General features: G+C 38.4%; 1 protein-coding gene across 1 annotated transcript; it reads right to left on the bottom strand.

Moving 5' to 3' along the window:
- Positions 1–5,921: 5,921 nt before the first annotated feature.
- On the bottom strand, positions 5,922–6,509 carry LOC131257453 (nuclear-pore anchor-like). The gene is made up of 3 exons (XM_058258294.1): positions 6,420–6,509; positions 6,268–6,342; positions 5,922–6,123 (listed from the first exon to the last, which is right to left on the bottom strand). The coding sequence occupies exons 1-3, from the start codon at positions 6,468–6,470 to the stop codon at positions 5,935–5,937; spliced, it is 315 nt and encodes a 104-aa protein (XP_058114277.1). The 5' UTR covers positions 6,471–6,509; the 3' UTR covers positions 5,922–5,934.
- Between the last annotated feature and the right edge of the window lie 8,843 nt (positions 6,510–15,352).

Below are 15,352 nucleotides of genomic sequence, written 5' to 3'. Positions count from 1 at the left end.
AAGGAATGATTGATCATAGCATATGCCATTGGGCTGAGATGTTCAGGGGGACTCCTTGTGAGACGGAGTTGCCTCACATGATCGCGCAGGTTCGATGCATGACTGGATGGTATGACTCATGCATATCGCATTTTGTGTGGCATGATCACTTTGCACCCTAGTGACATCAGGGCTATAGCCTCCACAGGCATATCGTGGATGGCCAGATGGGACACCAGAAATATTGGGACTCAGCATATGGGCACGTTCGATGTCCATGGGTGAATGCCCCAAAACCCCCGTGGACAGGGGATGCTCCAACGTCTAGACCAAGTGAATACATGAGTGCCCGAGTGCCGGATACCAGTAGGTAGTGTCTCCCACTGTGTCATGTTCGGTTGTGAAGGGGGTGTGGCCTTATCCGCCCGAGTGAGGGGGCTGTAAGTTAGGCTGAGTTTGACTAGTTCATAAATGGGACTGCTATCAACGTGCCAGGTAAGTATTGGTAGACTACTGGTCTGGCGGGTAGTGAGGTCTCTTCTACTTGCTGGGTTGCACGGTTAGGGAGGCGGCAACTAGTGTGGTGTGTACTAGACCCCAGTGATATCCCAAAGATGTACGATATTGATATTGTGACGCCCTGTCACTTTTGCACACGTGGGTGGGCACTGACATGGGCGGGCTACCAGTGGTTGGCAGGCTACTGTGTTGGTAGGTTACTGTGCATATAGTGAGGTGGAACCTTGTCCCACATCGGAAGCGTTGTGGCAGTCATATACGGACTTGCTGAGTAAGAGTTGCGTACTCAGTACTTGACTCATTCATTCATTCATTCACTATCCACTCAGGTTGGTGGTGTGCAACCAAATCATTATGTGTACTTTCGTAATGGCCAGGATTTTGGTTGGGCGCACAACCAACCTGAGATCAAGGGTTTACCATATTGAGTATAACTATCCAAATTTAGGTATGAGACTAGTTTGGATAAAAGTTCCTTGTGATGAACCCCACAGCTTGTGATACCACGTACTATCATCCCAACTACGCACTCCAGCTTTATCATTTCTTTTACATTGCATATTGCATCTCATCCTTTGTATATGACATTTGGTTTACTATGTTTCTGCATTACATGGCCTAGATAAGGCTGATGGTATTCGTGGACTTGTCAGAATTTGCACATTGCATTGTATCCTCAGCATATGACATTTAGTGTACTATGTCTTGCATCACATAGCCTTGTTATGGTTGACAGTATTCATGGATTTGCAGTATTTCCACTTACTCTGATATTTGTGTGCTTGGCATATGTATTGTGCACACACGCACCACCCTCTAAGCTTCTTAGTAAGCTTATGCACGACTGTTATGTGCAGGTGACGTTAGGTCGTGGTAGCATTGAGGCAGGAGCTTGTGGAAGATCGTTTTAGAGATTTTGTTATTTATGTATTTCCCTTTCAGCATTGTATTCTAATATTCATATTAGTAGATATGTGGTGATGATGTTGTTCTTATGATTTGGGTATGCTTGTGGTTATGCTTCTTTACAAAAAAATTCACATTGAAAATCCTCCTTGTAAGATCCCAGGATCAGAATCTGGCGTATAGGCACTGGGAGCTAAGAATGATGTACTACAGAGGTTGTCAACACTGGATTCGGCGATCCGAAATTTTGTGAGCCCGGTTCTTGAGTTTGGGGCATGACATGTCCTGCCTAACATATTAGGTGAAGGTTATCCTACGAATTATTTGGAATAAAGGTTTCAATACTTTGAGCAATTGAGATGATTTATTCCACTTTATTTTGAAGAATTTTGTATTGTCTTATTCGCCCCCCTCTAGGACATCAATAATTCATATTTCAAGTGGTATTAGAGTATAGTTGCTCTTTTTAGGATTTACCTCCTAGAGCTAGATCCAGAGCTATAAGATGTCAAATTTTAAAAGTTTATCCATTACCAGGCTACCTCCCTTTGACGGCTCAAATTATCCTTATTGAAAAGCTAAGATGAGGATTTTTCTTCAAACTATTGATGAGAGTGTGTGGAAAGCCACTGTCACTCAATGGATCCCTCCTATGATGGAAGTACTAGCTGAGAATGGAAACACGTACATGAAAGAAACCGCTTATAATTTTTGGACGATTGTTCAGAAAAGTGAAAGTAGTGCTAATGCTAAAGCCTTAAATGCAATAACTTATGCTCTATCACCAGATGAATTCAAAAGAATTATTTCATGTGATACAGCTAAACAACCATGGGATATCCTTGAAATGATACATGAAGGAACAAACATTCTAAAAAAGTCTAAGATCCAAATTCTCACAACCAAATTTTGAGGAAATTCGTATGAAAGAAAATAAGTCTTTTATGGACTTCTATACGATATTGAATGACATAGTCAATTCTATGTGGGGTAAAATCCCTGAAAGCAAGGTTTATGCACAAATACTGCGATCACTTCTTGATAAGTTTAATTTGAAAGTTACTGATATACAAGAATTGAGGGATACTGATACCATAAGTGCTTATACTTAAGCACAGTTTAGATTGTTAAATTTCGTAGTCCTGAAATGAATGCAAGCACTCATGAAGATACGCTTCAATAACTCATGAAGGACTCGTAAAGACTTGATCAACATCTTAAGGAAGTCTCAGAATCAGAACACTTTGTATGTGTCTACCATCAGGTGGTATTACCTTAAATTGACCCTAGGTTAGATGTATTTCACATAACATCACGATATCATATCATTCTAAGTTAAATATACTTGTGTTAGGTCAGACCGACCTTTGGTTCGGTCAACCTAACTACCTTTGGCTAACCTAACATTATTCAAGCAAGTTTACAGCTAAATAAAGTATTTCCATGGCAAGTTCGGCCAGAAAATATTTTTAACAGAAAAAGTGAGTTCCATCCTCAAGCAAGATGTACCACAAAAATATAAAGATCTCAGTAGCCCAACCATCACTCATGTAATTGGGAACCACTGGATTGAGCACACACTTCTTGACTTGGGGGCGAGTGTTAATTTGATTCCTTTCTCATTTTACGAACAATTAGGTCTAAGTGAATTAAAACCCACTCGAACTACATTACAACTTGCCGATTGATCGGTCCACTGATGATTGAGGATGTGTTGGTCCAGGTTGATAAATTCTACTATCCAGTAGATTTTATCATTCTGGATACTCAACCCATCTAGGATGTGAGCACTCAAATTCTTGTCATTCTTGGTCGCTCATGCCTTGCTACATCAAATGCCATCATTAATTGCAAGAATGAAATTATGAATTTATTTTTTGAAAATATGACATTGAAGCTCAACATCTTTTTCAATATGAACAAACACCTAGAGGATGATAACAATACCCAAGACATTAACATTATCGATTCTTTCGTGGAAGATGGAGCACTTTTGACTCTATACTCTAACCCTCTAGAGACATGCTTGGCCCACTCCCCTGATTTAGATGATAACATGATTAGGGAGATGGATGCATTGCTTGATGCTATGCCGGTACTTAAAGTTAACTGGTGAATGCCATAATTTAAAACTTTACCCCAAACTGATGTAGTGCCTCTACCATCTAGTCTTAAGGCACCGAAGCTTGACCTAAAACCTTTGCCCGCTGATCCTAAATATATCTACTTAAGTCAACATGAGACATACCCGGTGATGATTTCTTCCCACCTTGAGAAAGAATAAGAGAGTGAGCTTATTTCTACTCTCGTTGAACATAAGGGGGCCCTTAGATGGACGATTTTGGACCTCAAGGGAATTGGCCCTTTGATTTGTACTCACCGCATTCATCTTGAGGATAATTGAAAAACCTCCCGACAACCACAATGTCGATTAAATCCAAAAATGAAGGAAGTGGTTAAAGGTGAGGTACTTAAGTTGTTGGATGTGGGTATTATATACCCTATATCCAATAGTTAATGGGTGAGTCTAACTCAAGTGGTTCCTAAGAAGTCTGAAATCACCATTGTAGCTAATGTCGACAATGAAATCGTGCCAACTAGAGTCACTACTGGTTGGAGAATGTGCATTGACTACAGAAAGTTTAATACTGTCACAAGGAAGGACCACTTTTCTTTGCCTTTTATTGATCAATTTTGGAAAGGCTAGCTAGACGTTCTTACTACTGCTTCCTTGATGGGTATTTAGGTTACAACTAGATAGAGATAGCCCTTAAAGATCAAGAGAAGATGGCATTCACATGTCCCTTTGACACATTTGCTTACCGAAGGATGCCATTTGGACTATGTAATGCCCCTGCCACCTTCTAGCAATGCATGTTGAGCATATTTTCTGATATGGTGGGGCAATATTTAGAAGTCTTCATAGACGACTTCTCTGTATTTGGTCCATCCTTCAGCGAGTGTCTGGAAAATCTTAAAAATGTACTAAAGTGATGTGAGGAAAGGAATTTGGTTTTGAATTGGGAAAAGTGTCATTTTATGGTTCCCAAGGGAATAGTGCTTGGACACATAATTTCGTCTAAGGGAATTGAGGTGTACAATGCTAAAATTGATTTTATCTCTAACCTACCTCTACCCAAGAGCATATGTGATGTGCGCTCCTTATTATGACACGACGGATTCTATAGACGATTCATAAAGGATTTTAGTCATCTCTCTTGTCCTTTATGTAATCTACTTCAAAAGGATGCACCATACGAGTGGACTGAACAATGCCATGAAGCTTTCATAAGCTCAAGGCTAAGTTGACTACTGCACCTATCATGCAGCCACCCAACTAGAGCATACTGTTTGAGATTATGTGCGATATATTTGACTATGCTATTGGGCTAGTATTAGGTCAGAGAAAAGAAAAGAAGCCCCGTGTGATTCACTATGTGAGCAGAACTTTAAAATTTGCCCAGATAAACTACTTTCACTACCAGAAAAAGGGGCAAAGGCTATGAATAAAAACCGTAGCTAAAGGCCTTTTGCTACGGATCTCGTCCATAGCACGTCCGTAACTATTAGTGGTGTAGCTAAAGGTCAAAAAACCTATGGATACGGATTATATCTGTATCAATAGAGATCAGTAGCTACAAATAAAAGCCGTAGCTATAATTTTAGTAGCGAAATATACCTACGCCTACAGCTTAAATCCGTACCAATAGATATCACTAGCTACGGATAAAGGCCGTAACTATAATTTCTGTAGTGAAATATACCTTCGGCTATAGATTACATCTATAGCAATAGATATCACTAGCTACGAAAAAAAGCAGTAGCTATAATTTCTATAGTGAAATGTACCTACGGCTACGGATAATATCAGTAGCTGAAAGTGGAATGAAATCTGTAGCAATATGCTGAAGTGAGCAATTGCTACGGTTTTCAGAACAAGAGCTATGGCTAAAATCCATAGCTATTTTTTTAAAAATTAAAAAATTAATTATAATAATGGTGCTTATTTCCATTGCAAGAATGTGCTATGATTGATAACTCATCTAAGCTTAATGCCGATAGGAATAATACATAAAATTTAATCAGGAAAAAAACGATGCATTTATTACAAATAGTAATCAAATCATACAATGCATCTCACATTCACATTTCTAAATAAACAATACTTCACTTTGCTCAACCTATCATAAGAATTACAAAAAAGGAACCTGTTCAAACTTTAGCTTCGATTCCATCTCCAAATACTTTCTATGAAGTTCTTCCATATCCCACTGCACATGAATGAGATGGGAAATAAGAATTATGACAAGAAATTAAGAGTAAACCTGTTTTTCATAATTGCTCTGGCTAGTACGCTAGCGTAGATGCTCCTTTTCAAGATCTTCCTTCAAAGAAGAGATTTGAATTTCCAATTCCACTACCTGAGACCTACAACAAGAAGAGTGGTTGCATACAACTAAGGTGTGCCCCATGTGCAAGAAACAAATACACTCTAACATAGTAAACACCCTCCATATAATGCAATAATGCTCACGTTTTTACAAAATTTTCTTCCTTTAGACGGTCAATTTCAGCAAATGAAGAAGATAGAGCTTCTTTTTTCCCTAAAACTGTAGATATAACTTCTGTGGACTTTGACATAAGATCACTTTCAAGTTCTGAAACCCTTCCCTTGAGAAAATGGATTTCATCCTCCAGTGACTTCTTTAGCTTGTCAGCCTGTATAAAACAACATTTGCAGACACAATCAAACAAGCATGCCTTTGTACACATCTCAAAAGAAAGAAAGATAAAAAAAAAAAATACACTGAAAACAGGGATTGCAACTTTCAAACTAATGAGGTTCAGGATACAGGGATGTACCTCAGCCTTGAATTTTTCATGAGCAGATTCAATTTGCTTCAATGCAACTTCATTCACTTGTGCTATTTCTTTATACTGTCAAAAAAATATCATAAAATATTTAAATCCTTAAGAGTATCAGATAATAGATCTAAGTAAAAAATCCAAACCACCTGTAGCATGTGATCCTTGTTGGCTTGTGCCTCCCCTTTCAATTTTTCCATCTCTTCCTTTGCTTTCTACATGTCTCAATAAGCTATTACATATATAACTAACAAAATTGGAACATACTTGTAGAAACATTACATAGTAAGAGAGAAAGACATGAGTAAGAAAAAGAGGATAAATCAGGCCAAAAATGTTTTTCATATAGATTATACATACAGGTATATAAGTTATGGCCCAATGGAGTTTAGACATTATCTTTTTTTTTAATTTTTTTTATTTTTTATGGGGCTCGTATTCTCCCTTCTAACCACCTTTTTTTCTTTCTTTTTTTTTTTCTTTTTTCTTTTTTCCTACCATGAAAGTTTCTGTTGCCTTAAAATAAAAAGATAAATGAAAGTTTTCATTGCCTTTCGAATACTAAGAATCTAGGCTATGGACATGAATAATTGAAATGAATAACTTCAAAAAAAAGTATCTTTTTGGGTAGCAAGCTAAAATTCCAGCTTCATTACACAATGGGTATATTGTATCTTGCAAGAACTACCATGTGAATATGGATTACTTAATGGAATTCATAGTTTTCTTTGCAATCCAAATAGCAAGAAATGTCAAATCAAGGAAAAATATGTTTTTCATTTTTAAGTGGCAACCAAACAGGGCCTTAACTGTTCACAAGATCACAAGATACTCAAGTGATAAAGGGAAAAAATAAATATCTCAAGTTCTGACTTGCGGTAAGGTTAAAAGCAACCTCCACATCATTCTATGTACCACCTGTCTAGGTAGGAATCTATGTTTGTTGAAATTCACTAAGGTGTTGTTTGGGGGATTTGTGAAATCTACAGATTTCAAATTTGTGAGGACTTGCCAGATTTGGCAAATCCACAAAATAATACTCTCCTAAAAGCAATACAACTTATTCTCTTGCAGCAAATACTATAAATAATTTGTCATTGCCATAAATGCTCTCCAAATCCATGGATTTGTAGCTTAGCTTCTAAACTATGAAGCAGTTTTACCAAATCCAAATCTAGTGCAAATCCATGAATTTGATTAGTTCATGGATTTACCAAATTTATATTCTCATTTCCTGATCCCAAATGGGGCCTAAGCACCCATTTTAGAGTTTTATCTTATAACCTCTTTCTTTCCCCTAAAGAACTAAGCACATAAATGATTTGGGTCAACTGATCAGGTTAATGGATCCCATCCAATGATAAATGGTTTTGGATGTGAAATTGGATCCACCAAGTCAAGTATAGGACCAAAATCCACCCCAAAACCAATTATCAAATGAAACCTCCCAAGCTGACCCAACCCACCCCTGTCACCCTACTTCCGAATAGGTCAGATTCTGGTCCACTGAAAATTACCCGACCTATGCCCGCATGATCTGGAACTGACTCCTATATTTCCTTTAAGGCAATTAAAGCAATTAACTAAAATAAGAAACACCTACATAAAGAAAACATGCAGTAAGGTGCTTAGCTGGAAATCTATATTAAGTGAGAAACCAGAAATTAGACAAAAGCAACTTATACCAGTTTTGTAGATAACTGAATCAGGTCTGATTTGAAGTTGAACCTGACCTACATGCACATTATTGTTAAAGAACTATGGTATGAAATCTTGTGGCCCCACATGTACCAATTGGATCATCAGTAAGCTAGTCATGTACAGATGCATCCAGACCCTATAACTTCTCAAACCCAAAATTATAGTCACATACAGATGCATCAAGAACCTATAACTTCTCTGTTTAGAGATCTCAAACCCAAAATTATAGTCACATACAAATGCATCAGGAATATATAAGATTTGAGAGAGAGAGAGAGAGAGAGAGAGAGAGAGAGAGAGAGAGTCCTGTATAAGCTGGTATAAAGTTAGTACATGGAGAAAATAACATAATTGATTAAAGTGGAAACTAATACCACGGAGGAATTTATATGGGTGCCAAAAAAAAAAAAACCTTATGTTCCTGGAACATGGAAACTGGACAAAAACACGATGAATGTTAGAAGCTTCAACCTCATCCCATAGCATTGTAGCTGTGTGCAAACATACCAACTTATAAATGGCAAGACAAACTATATGGCAAAGTGGAAGATTAAGTTAGGACATTCCAATGCTAAGAGTCTCAGGTTCGTGAGCTCCTTACTACAAAAGAACAATAGATGGAGAAATCAAGAATTAATAGCTGCTTTCAACTTGTTTATGAAGAGAAAATGGAAATTCTAAGTTTCTCAGCTTTCCTCTACTAATTGAATGGGCATTCAGAAGAAGATGAGGAAGGCATACATGGCCTATTGAAACATCAAATACGCAACTCAAGAACTTCAAAAGTCATACTTAGTTGCTGATGGGAAGTTTAGATTGATTGATGCATTGGACTCGTGATTTTTGGAGCAGAAATGAAGTGCCAACAGGCATCCTCGAAATAAATACAATTTTAGTAATGTACTATTTCACTAATTCTGTTTAAACAAACCCTCAGAAAACTAGACCCCAGTACCACAGAGAATAGAATGGTTCTTCTTAACTACTTAGTTCTCTCTTCTTTGTATCCTGGTTAGATCAAAAGTGTACTCAATGTACTGGCTGCATTTTATATTTGTAAAATATTTCCAGAACCTTAGTTCTATTTTAGACCCTCTAGAAGTTGCATGTAAAATGTATTTAAGAAACTCCAAAATGCAAAACCTAGTTTGATTCGGACCGAAAGCAGGTTCATATGGTCCAAAATATTTGATAATTAGTTAGGGAGAAAAGAGGATTAATCTAGCCCTCGGTTCAAACATACGGTTTCATCTTTTAGTTTCTGGTGGACAATGTCATCTCACTAATGAGTTCAGCTATTTCTAGAATATGCGTACAGACAAGTGAATGAAACATGTAAGATAAACACACATGCAGAAATATCATAAATAATATGTCAAAATGTAAATGTGTTTAGCTGGTAACATTGTTATTTTCTATTAAAGCAACATCTAGGTACACGTACACCCAATGTCATTTTCCAATCATATCTTAGAAAATTGACGAATGTGTCAATCAACATGAGCCCATTAATGGATGAGAGAGCTCATGGATGGGACAATGCTTAAAACAACGAGTGGATGTTTCTATTCATTCAATGGACCGTTGCTTTATATTCAAAAATTGAGAAATCTCTCAAAATCACTGTCTGTGTGATCTTGTGAACAGGTTGGATGATACCAAAAGTGCAGACTTGCGGTAAGGTTAAAAGCAACCTGTTCACAAGATCACACAGACAGTGGTGAAAGGAAAAAATAAATATCAGCAGTTCCCACCTTCCAAGGACCCCCGCTTAACATCCGAATAGCTCCGACACATATCCGGATTGTAATGACCCTAGAAATTTTGTGCTATTCTTTCCCTAGTAGTTGTTTTTGGGGTAATTAACGCTTATCTCGATTGCTTGTAAAATTCGCATCAATCACTTTAAATTGTATCTGCATGACTCAAAACTTGTAGACTAGCTAGCGCTATGTTACTCTGAAATCTGGGATCTATCGCTAAATCCAGTTGTTTTGAAAAATTTTTGGAAGTTTTGGATCGGACTTGGACCGCGCGTCGAAAGTCCGATAGCGATGATCTTAGGCTGTTGCGGTCACCTGGTTGGACTTGGTCTTCACCTCAAAAATCAAGTCCATGTGATGTTCTGGGTCGATTTGATTGAGTTCGGAGTGAAGAGTGTGAGAACGGTTGGAAATTTAATAAGATTTTATGAAATCTGAGTCGTGTCGCTTGCGCGATGATTTTAAGTAATATGACCATTGGATTCTGACCCAATTTCACCCTCTGATCAGGGAAGGTAGCCCAGGCATGTCCATGTGCTTGTGGACCTGATCGAGATTCAGTGATCGTTGATTTGAGTGTGGTCCGCCACGGCTGATCTGAAGATCCGGTCGGTACAAAATCTCAGCCTGACCAAGATCCATGGTCAGTGAGCTTAAGTCCGACGTTTCGTGGTTATAGGCCCACCGGAAGTGCTTCGTTGGATCGTGAGAGGCCGGTTTTGGTTATACCCTGAGTATACCTTAGCCCTGGGGTTATTTTCATCAATGTTTGGCCTATATATAGACCTTAAAACCCTAGCTCTCTTTTCCATACGAATTTCCTAACCCTAGCTAAGTGAGAAAGAGGAAAAGAGAGAGAAAGTGAGAGAGAAGTTGGTGAATCATCTTAGATTCTTTCCTGTTCTCCTTCATCCTTTAACCTTCACTTTGAATCGTTATTCCGACGATTCTGAGTTCATCTTTGGGTAAGTTAACCTAACCCTAATCTGTGTTAGAGCTTAGAATAGTCTTGGTGTTGTTGTATCTCATTTCTTTTCTTGCCTTAGGTTGTTCTGTCGCCGTTGACGAAGACATCATCTGAAATCAGTTTGGTGTTCTTTTCTGGCTTAAGGTGCGGACTTTAAGTGTATAGGTTATGGTTTTCAAGGCTTTCAATGCCAGTGAATGGTTTATTCTTGCTATGGATGAGATTTCACATGTCAAATGTTATGTTTACTTTGCGTTCCTGATATGCATGTGATTTATTGAGATTTGTGTATTCTATGTGTATGTATAAAGTACCGTATGCGTATAAAATATGAACATGTGGTTGCCATGATTATTTGTCGTGTACTTATGCTAGATGTATGTGCGACAACTCCTTGGTAAAAGGAATTGTCCATATGTGTGTATTTCAACATGCGTCATGTATGTTGAACTATGTATTCTAAGTATTTGTAGAAATGCCTGAATGAACTAAAGTGCAATATATTATACTATTTGCGGGCGTTGAGGAGCGATTCTCAACACTCCTATTGATGTGTATGATTTCCTTCATGTAAGTTACATTCCTTGTTGTTTAATTTCAAGTCTCACTTATGCTTAAATCCATGTTAAGTTGATATTCTTCAGATGCTTGTATATCATATGATTTGAGTTGTTGTTTCATTACTATTCTAAATTGTAGATGTGAATACCTGTTGTAGTGGAATGTGTGTGGGACTATGCATTAGTCCAGGAAATCGATAATCGGTCTTAAGTTCGTGGTTGAGATTGCTTTCGCCACGAAGGATGTGATTAGACAAACCCGAGCCGTATTAGAGTTGTCGGCAGTGGTTTGGCCACGCGGAGTGTTTGCGCACTCTATGTCGTTCAACCCAACGTGCGCTCGTGCTAGTCGAGTTTGTCAAGTAACCCGATTGTCTGATGTATATTCACCATGTATGGACGCTACTGCTTGAATTTAGGGTACCAGACTTACCGATGAAATCCTATTAACCATGGTACCTTGATCCGCTAAGACTCATGAGCCGGACATGGTGGTATGGAACACCGTGGTCGAGCTGTCGGCCTACGCTGGGATGACGAGCCTCCCCGAGTGACCAGTGAGCAACCAAACTAGTGAGCCGATTATGGTGATATGGGACACTATATTCGTGCTGTCGGCCTACATTAATTGGTGACGAGCCCTTTGTAGTGACCTCGAGCATGCCTGGATACCGCATTGAGGTGATAAGCCTTGTTGTGGTAACGACGGTATAATAGGCGTGCATTGATTGGTGACGAGCCCTTTGCAACGACCTAAAACCATATGATCGTATGAGATGATCTAGGACTGACGACCCTAGTATGGATCACTGTTTGGATGGTGATATGAGAAAGGTACTTTAGTTTCCCAATCCTGCTATATGAAAAGGACTAATAACAACTTGGTAATCATGTTCATGCACTGCAATTGCATGTGCTTTGTAGACGTGGCGCACTTTGAGGTGGTGTCATGCGTAACGTAAGATGAAGACGCTGAGGGTGTACGCGCGAGGGCACGCATCATTTTGCATACATCCTTACATTAACAAGAGTACTTAGGACATGTTTAATTGTTCTGCTTTATCATTATTGTTTGATTGAATTGATAACATGTTAACCTGTGCTTTATTGTTCCACTGAGTTGATCACTCACTCCCACGTTCTGGGGCGGTGTTAAACACCCACTAGACTCTGTCTTAGTTGCTGATTTTGCAGATGTTGAGGCGACTTCTGAGGCAGAGCGGGAGATGGATGATGATGAGGCTGCTTTCTCTTTTATGCAGTTTTCAGACGGGTTTTAGTGAGCCTAGTTCTGATGCGCGGGATGCTGGGATTTCTTTTGGGAATTAAATGATGTAATTTGATACTTATAATTTTGATAGTAACACTTGAATTACGACCTGGTATGTATATGTATTTGAGGGATCTGCACATGTACACATTTATTTCTATAAGTTTTCTGCTTGCTTTCTTCACTTATCCCTGAATTATATTTACTATTTGGCTTAATCTATTCCATGTTTTATGCGCTAATACAGACAACATACATCCATCATTCAATATGTTGCATAAGTGATGTTTTGGAACTCGGGAGCTGAGTTATGCTCGACCCCTGAATTTCAGGGCGTTACACAGATCTACTTCATCAATTTCGAGATAATACATAAACACGAGCCTGTCCAAATGGCCAAGCCACCCATATTGTTGTCCATAGGAAATGTTTCTTTCCACATTGGAATTGTAAGGTATCTATTTTGGGATTATATACAAGACAACCATACTTACCCTTGGTCCTACAACTAGAAACATTACCATATGCTGGAAAGTCGTGGATTATCCATAGCATAATGGCACGCATATTGAATTTATTTTCATGGTATACGTCGAGCGTCGTGATCCCTTTCTGCTATAAGTCTTGCAATTCATCAATCAATGGCCGTAAATAAACATCAATATCCTTTCCTAGTTGTTGTGGTTCCTCAATGAGCAAAGTTAACATAGTAAACTGAGGTTTCATACAAAGCTTTGGTGGAAGGTTGTACGTTACACACATAACGGGCCATGAACTATAAGCTATAGTCAAAGCACCGAATGGGTTAAACCCATCTGTAGCCAATCAAACATTGTGAGGTTCAGCTGAAAAATCCATATACTTCTCGTCGAGATTCTTCCATGCAATAGAATCAGCATGGTGCTCCATCTTTTCATGTTGCAATTTTATGGTTGAGTGCCAGGAAATTTCTTTCACTAACCATGGCACACTGAACATTCTTTGTAGTCTTGGTGTTAATGGAAAATACCTTAACACCTTGTTAGGTATTCGAGATTATTTTTTCCCAACATCCATTTCTATCTTGTACCTAGAAGCTTTACAAGTTAGACAACTGGTTTTCATCTTATTCTCTTTCCAGTACAAGATATAGTCATTTCGACAAGCATGGATCTTCACATAATCAAGACCTAACTTTGTAATGATCTTCTTCACTTGGTATATATTAGTAGGGGCCTTGTTACCGAAAGGTAACACCTTCTTTAGTAGTTGAAGGAGCTTCGTAAAGCTTTTTTTGCTCCATCCATGGTTCACCTTTAATTTGAAAAGTTGTACAATAAAAGTCAGCACGGTGAAATCTTGGGCCCCTGGGTATAACTCAGTCATTGCGCCTTATAGATTTTCTTCAAACTCATCAGTATCATTTTCCCCAAAGACGCCTTCAACTAAAGGGGTCACATTCGGCTCATCCTCTACAACTTCATCTAGGTTATTACCACCAAGTTCTTGAACGATCGCATTGTGAACCTCATTTAAGTTCAGGACATTGTGGTACTGTTGGGAACTTGATGCATGTTCAGTACACTTAGGTGATACATGCTCACCATGCATGTCCCAAACCCTATAGCTTAGGTCGAATCCATTTTTCATTAAATGTATTTCCAAATCATTATAAGAAACTGGTAATCATAAACATCTGCAAGTGGTGCATGGACAAAGAATGGTTTCTCTACCAGGAAGGTGTTCTCGTACAAACTTCATAAAGCTTGTAATTCCATAAATAAAATGAGGGTTTGAAAAAGTTAGTGTCATCCACTCCCTATCTATTATAGCCAGATCCCGATTAACCAAGGAGATCATTTTAAACCTGCACCTTACCAAAAAAAAAAAGATAATTATTTTTCACCCATTCACAGATCTAATTCTAAACACATGCATCTATGACTATCATTGGAGCTTAGTCTTTAAATAGCTTTAACTTTTCCTAGGCATATCACGAGGGACCTGGATTGCCTACTGATGGTGCTGTGTGGGTCACCGCATGATGTATGTGTTTCATCCATGCCATTCATCCATTTTTCTACATCATGTTAGGGCATGAGACCAAAAAAAGGAAGATCTAAATCTTATGTGGATTACATAAGATGAAAAATGATTATTGAATGCCCATTCTGTCATACCCAAAATTCGGAGATCGGACTCACAGGAATCCCAATCGCCGAATCCGGGGCCGACGGCCTCCGTAGTACCCCATTCTCGACTCCCAGTTCCCATATGCTAGATTCCAATCTGGGGATCCTACAAGGAGGATTTTCCAACGTACATTAATCTCGTAAGAAGCATAACCATAAGTTTACCCAAATCATAAAGGCAACATCATCATCGCATATCCACTAATATAATCATTTGAATACAATGTTGAAAGGGAAATACATATATCAAAAATCAGGGCTCCAGAAGTCCCTTGCATGCTCCAAGCTCAACGCTATTGCTGCAACCTAACGCCACCTGCATGCATCTATCATGCATAAGCTTATAGAAAGCTTAGAAGATGGTGAAAGTGTGTGTATAAGGTAAGTGCCAAGTAAGCAATATTAGAGTAATCAGAGTAAGTGGAAAATACTGACAAGCCCATAAATCATACAATATCAGAGAAATGCGAAAACATGTTGATAGGCTCATAAATACCATCAGCCTTATCCAAATGATGCGATGCAACAATATAATAAAAACAATATCATGTACTGATGAAGCAATGCAGATTAGTTATGCAATGCGGAGACAATAAGTGAAATATCATATGCCAATGATGCAATGCAATATGCGATGCGAATGAAATGAC

This window comes from Magnolia sinica, chromosome 10, assembly GCF_029962835.1.
Source record: "Magnolia sinica isolate HGM2019 chromosome 10, MsV1, whole genome shotgun sequence".
Lineage (NCBI taxonomy): Eukaryota > Viridiplantae > Streptophyta > Magnoliopsida > Magnoliales > Magnoliaceae > Magnolia > Magnolia sinica.
Note: the sequence above shows the minus strand (reverse complement) of the source record. Positions and strands in the feature narration are given on the sequence as shown.

What these genes read in the sequence shown, in the direction of transcription:
- LOC131257453 (XM_058258294.1), bottom strand. Translation starts at nt 6,470, where the DNA reads ATGGAAAAATTGAAAGGGGAGGCACAAGCCAACAAGGATCACATGCTA. An exon ending in ACAAGGATCACATGCTACAG is followed by an intron (nt 6,343 to 6,419) that starts GTGGTTTGGATT and finishes TTTTTTTGACAG; the next exon opens with TATAAAGAAATAGCACAAGT. An exon ending in ATGAAAAATTCAAGGCTGAG is followed by an intron (nt 6,124 to 6,267) that starts GTACATCCCTGT and finishes TGTTTTATACAG; the next exon opens with GCTGACAAGCTAAAGAAGTC.